At 42.8% G+C, this 5,033-nt stretch overlaps 1 protein-coding gene across 5 annotated transcripts in view; it reads left to right on the top strand.

Moving 5' to 3' along the window:
- LOC119358995 overlaps window positions 1-3,737 on the top strand; it is a 5,232-nt gene extending 1,495 nt beyond the window's left edge. For 4 of the 5 annotated variants that reach the window (XM_037625362.1, XM_037625367.1, XM_037625372.1 and 1 more), the window contains exons 2-14: window positions 397-546; window positions 653-761; window positions 851-994; window positions 1,333-1,437; window positions 1,822-1,905; window positions 2,048-2,163; window positions 2,256-2,357; window positions 2,438-2,551; window positions 2,645-2,701; window positions 2,814-2,880; window positions 2,964-3,017; window positions 3,103-3,177; window positions 3,265-3,737. In XM_037625362.1, the coding sequence (XP_037481259.1) occupies window positions 518-546; window positions 653-761; window positions 851-994; window positions 1,333-1,437; window positions 1,822-1,905; window positions 2,048-2,163; window positions 2,256-2,357; window positions 2,438-2,551; window positions 2,645-2,701; window positions 2,814-2,880; window positions 2,964-3,017; window positions 3,103-3,177; window positions 3,265-3,414 (1,206 nt within the window). In that variant the 5' untranslated portion in view covers window positions 397-517 and the 3' untranslated portion in view covers window positions 3,415-3,737. The remainder of the gene's footprint in view (window positions 1-396; window positions 547-652; window positions 762-850; window positions 995-1,332; window positions 1,438-1,821; window positions 1,906-2,047; window positions 2,164-2,255; window positions 2,358-2,437; window positions 2,552-2,644; window positions 2,702-2,813; window positions 2,881-2,963; window positions 3,018-3,102; window positions 3,178-3,264) is intronic. The other variant, XM_037625384.1, reaches the window with a different exon arrangement.
- Window positions 3,738-5,033: the final 1,296 nt, after the last annotated feature.

Genomic DNA, 5,033 nt, shown 5'->3' with positions numbered 1-5,033 from the left:
TTCTGGTTGTCAATCTTGAAAGAAAGAAAAGAATTTGTTCTGGCTGTCAATCTCAAAAAAAGAAAAGAATATGTTCTGGTTGGTCATTTGTTCATCATGCATAAGCCAGAGAGGCAGGTTTCTCAACTTAGCTGCAGGCAAAAATTTAAACTACCACTTACCACTTGTTGGCCGTCCATTCATCATGAAAACATTGCATTGTTTGATGCTTTTGAGGTGTTGAACCATATTACAATTGCAAACTGTCAGTGTCTTGTGGGTCAATCTTGAAAAAAGAAAATAATATGTTCTGGTTGGTCATTACTTCATCATGCACAGGTCATGCAAATATGCAATGTCACTTGCTTGTACTTCTCAGGGTCTCTCACCATGGGTTTGCCATTGTGTTTCCTACAGGCTTTGATTTTGTTCTGCTTATGGTGCGGCGCATCTCCATCAGCATGATCTCTGTGGACGAGGAGTAGCAGTCCTCGCTCGCAAGTGTCCACCCCCTGTGGTTGCGTTCTTGTACTGGATCATGGCGAAATTCCCAGCTGTCAGTCGCAGGTGTGTACCTTTTTCGCTCTCTACTTCTGATTTGAATTGGCTATACGCTTCCCCTGCAGTTAATATTTCCCCATTTGCTCTTTGCGTGGCATGTCAATGCTCGCAGCGTGTTTAGATTTACGAACGAAACCATGAGGATTGTTATGGTAACCGTTATCGGAGTGGTCCTTGGCTTCTTCATTGGAATTTCATTCCCGTCGGTCAGCATAACAAAGGTAGTAATGATGTTTTTTTTTTCTCAGTGTAACCGCATTGTTTTGGTTCAACGGAACAGAGTAACTTATTTGTGTTTGGAATGTGCCAGCTACACTTCCCATCCAGCTTTGTTTCGTACATAGAGGAGAGGAACTCTGGGCTCACGACCCAAGCTTTACTTAATCATGCCTGGAATTCTGTCAGGAATGCAAGGGAGAACACTTCCGAACCAAATACAAACACTACTTTAAAGGTTTTCTTCTATGACTTGTTAATTTTGACATTGTGACAGAATGCTACTCCCTCCGTTCCGAATTACTTGTCTTAGATTTGTCTAGATACGGAGGTATCTAGCACTAAAATGAGTCTAGATACATCCGTATCTAGACAAATCCAAGACAAGTAATTCGGAACGGAGGGAGTAGTTTAGTTTGTAAAGTATTTGATATGGCGTCCATTTGGCAAAACATTCTGCTTGAATAATCGGTGTGCATAGATTAACCATTTACATTGATCACATCCATTCCTGATCAATGTTCACCTCTACTAGATTTTGTCCACTAAAACAAAGTATTTGCTTATGAATCATAGATTTATGTCCCGACAAACCCCAGGGGTGCAGAGAGGCTAGCACCAGGCATTGTTGTGCCAGATACCGACTTCCATCTGCGCAGATTGTGGGGAGACCCAAGTGAGGTACATTTTCTTGGGCAGAATACTCACATCACCTAACTGATATCCAGTTCAATGGAACTATTTATAACTGAACATCTTGAGAAATATCTTGCATTCCCATCTCTGTGTCGAATATTCAGATTTACAAGCATGTGTGCGTTATCTTTAAGCCAGTTCTCTCTTTAAGATCAAAACGTCATGCACTGTTGAGATTGAAATTAATGTTATACTTTGTGGCTCTTCATGTTCATCTCCATTGTTATTAAGTTAGAAACTTAGTACCTCACAACCAGTGCTCACAACTCACATGTTATGTCTTGAACTAATTCAAATCAGAAGTCCTAAATTCTGTACCCTTCTACCGTCTGGTGCTTGGTGTGCTGATATTTGATCTCAAATATGCAGGACCTGCCATTCAAACCAAAGTACCTTGTGACTTTCACTGTTGGATATGCACAGAAAGAAAATATAAACAGAGCAGTGAAGAAGGTAATGCTGTTGTCAACTTTATTGAGCAGAATAACCAAAAATTTAGCTCTGTGCAGTTTCAGTAGAAACTGAATTTTCTTATCAATGCATGCCATTTCACTTGATTACCATCCTGATTGTTTTTTCTTCTTATTTGTTGCAGTTTTCTGACAATTTTGCTATCCTGTTATTCCACTATGATGGTCGTGTGACCGAATGGGATGAATTTGAGTGGTCAAAGCGAGCCATCCATATCAGTGTCAGCAAACAAACTAAATGGTGCGCTACTGTGCTGCAATGTGCTGGCTGTTCCTCTGATTGTAATTTGAAATCAATCTTCTTCTAACGCTTCTTTATGCATGTACCTCTAGGTGGTACGCCAAAAGATTCTTGCACCCTGATATTGTGGCAGCTTACGAGTACATATTCATCTGGGATGAAGACCTTGGGGTCGATCATTTCAACGCAGAGGAGTATGCCTCCACTCTTCAGTTCTCCAGACATTTTTTCTTGATATGAGAACTGACATATACATATTGGTGTTGGATTACAGGTACATCAAACTTGTTAAGAAAAATGGTCTGGATATCTCCCAGCCTGGCTTAGAACCTGACCGAGGACTAACTTGGCAGATGACCAAAAGAAGAGGTGACCGAGAGGTCCACAAGTGAGTGGTGCATTTACAGTCTGAAAGAAAGCAAAGAAATAGATTTCTTTGTTCTGATGTAGTAACTTGAGCTGGCAACTTGTGTTGTTGCAGGGTGACAGAGGAAAGGCCAGGCTGGTGTGCTGACCCTCATCTTCCACCTTGTGCTGCGTATGTGCTTATTACCTCTTTGCTGAGTTCGATCCACATCTATACTATTAGAGAGATCTAACTGACGCGTCTCTGTTGCTAATTACTTGATTTATGTTTTGCTGTAAAACAGGTTTGTTGAAATAATGGCTCCAGTCTTCTCAAGGGAGGCATGGCGATGCGTATGGCATATGATTCAGGTCAGTATACGTTACTGGCTAGTGCCTGCCGTCCTATATGGACTTTATCCGTCTTTACTCATTGGTGCCTCTCCTGAATGCAGAATGATTTGGTTCATGGATGGGGTCTCGACTTCGCCCTCAGGAAATGCGTAGAGGTATATTTATCTCTCTTTCTTTAAATTCGTCGTGAAATTTCAGCAGCATATATCTTTACTGAATTGTTTTGGTCTTCGTTCACAGCCTGCTCATGAGAAGATCGGAGTCGTCGATTCCCAGTGGATCGTTCACCAGGTGGTTCCTTCTCTTGGGAACCAGGTAATTATTCACTACAGATACTTCGCGTATCAGGTAGCATGGCATTGAGGCCAATCTGCTGATTTGTATGAGTGTTGAATTCGGCAGGGCAAGGCGGAGGGCGGGAAGCCGGCATGGGAAGGGGTGAGGGCGCGGTGCCGGAAGGAGTGGGGCATGTTCCAGACGAGGTTGGCGGATGCCGAGAAGGCCTACTACAAGATGATGGGCATCACCCCTCCAAACTCCACACTTGTCTAGCTTAGCTGATGACTCGTCTCGGTCCTCCTCATCTCCATGTTTTCTTTCGATGGATGACATGACAAGCCCTGACTCCTCTACTAGGATGATGAAGATGACGATGACAACGATGACGACGATGAATGTATAGCTTTTAGATGCATGTAGAGTACATGATGGTGGTTATGTATCAACCAACATTACAGTGCAGTTGTCGACTCATGGTCCTTTCTGACTGTCGATCTCATGAGAGAATTGGCTCGAGAATTTCGAGAAACCTTGTCTTTTCGGATTGTACCTGCATATATGATATATATATAATACTACTGAACCAGATCGCATAATAGTAATGAGCACCAGTTAATCAGGGGTGGTGCATCCCCTGTTCCTTGGCCTTACCTCTGCCAGATTGTCTATGGAAGATGCTGTTTTTTTGTCTGGTGAATGATAGTACAGTACATTACAGGTGAATCAAAATAGCTCATCATTGCCAGGCAGTCGGCGGCGATGAGTTCACCATCTCCATCGCAAACCTGAAGACGACACCTTCTCGCTGATCTCCTTGGTCTCCTTCCGGTGAGATTGCGTGCATCGATATCAAGGGTGCCATACTGAACTTTCCTCTCCAGAAAAGGTACAATGCTGAATGGTTCTGCTGTTTCTTCTGTTGCAGTGTATATATATGTAGGGAGGCCCAATGGATGAAGCACTGCCCTGATCCCACCTTGGATGTCTTTTTTGTTAGTCGGTGTTGGATTATTTCGGTTGAAACAAATATATGCTGACTATGTGTATTGCAATTGCATTGTTTTGTGAATTATCCTGTGGCAGAGCAGGTTGAATGTCTGCTTTTGCTCCTGTTTTGGATGATATGAAAAACGGGCTCGGGTTTTCCTTGGCCTTGCCTCTGCCAGTTGCCTATGGAAGATGCTGCTTTTTTGGTCTGGTGAATGACAGTACAATACATTACAGGTGTATCAAGAATAGACTCTTCAGGTCGAGGCCACCAGCTGGTTGACGATTGACCGTCCTGGTGGTGAGCTTCATCATTGCCGGGCAGTCTGCGGCGACGAGACACCATCTTCATCGCAAACCTGAAGGCGACGCCTTCTCCCTGATCTCCCTGGTCTATTTTCTACCAGCCAGTCTGCACGCATTGATATCAAGGTGTAGGACTGACCTCTTCTTTGAAAATAACAAATAATGCTGAATGAATCTGCTATTTCTTCTATTGCAGTGTATGCAGGGAGGCCCAAAGATGAAGCTGTGCCCTGATCCCGCCTTCGATGTCTGTTTCGGTAGTTGAGCTGCAACTGCATGCAAAGAAGGGCTGGTGCAAGTTTGTGTGCTGAAATATGTCAGGACAGGTATTAACGTAGGTGTGATTGCCCTTATTTTCTCTCAAGACCACTGCTGGTTTTATTTCCTGCAAAGTAGGACAGCGCAATCTTGGTTATTGACTCAATTTGTATTTTGGTCCTTTTCACAAATAAATAAATAAATTGGATTTTGATCTGAAATGGGGTACTTTCAGATATGTAGAACACTTTCTTTTTTTCAGTTTATGAAGTTTCAGAAAGATAGTTCACACATGGAAATGTTCATATAATATACGTATTTGCAGATTTCATGTGCTTGTG

Source organism: Triticum dicoccoides, chromosome 1A (assembly GCF_002162155.2).
Source record: "Triticum dicoccoides isolate Atlit2015 ecotype Zavitan chromosome 1A, WEW_v2.0, whole genome shotgun sequence".
Lineage (NCBI taxonomy): Eukaryota > Viridiplantae > Streptophyta > Magnoliopsida > Poales > Poaceae > Triticum > Triticum dicoccoides.
The sequence above is the reverse complement of the archived record's forward strand: the minus strand, read 5'-3'. Positions and strand labels throughout refer to the sequence as shown.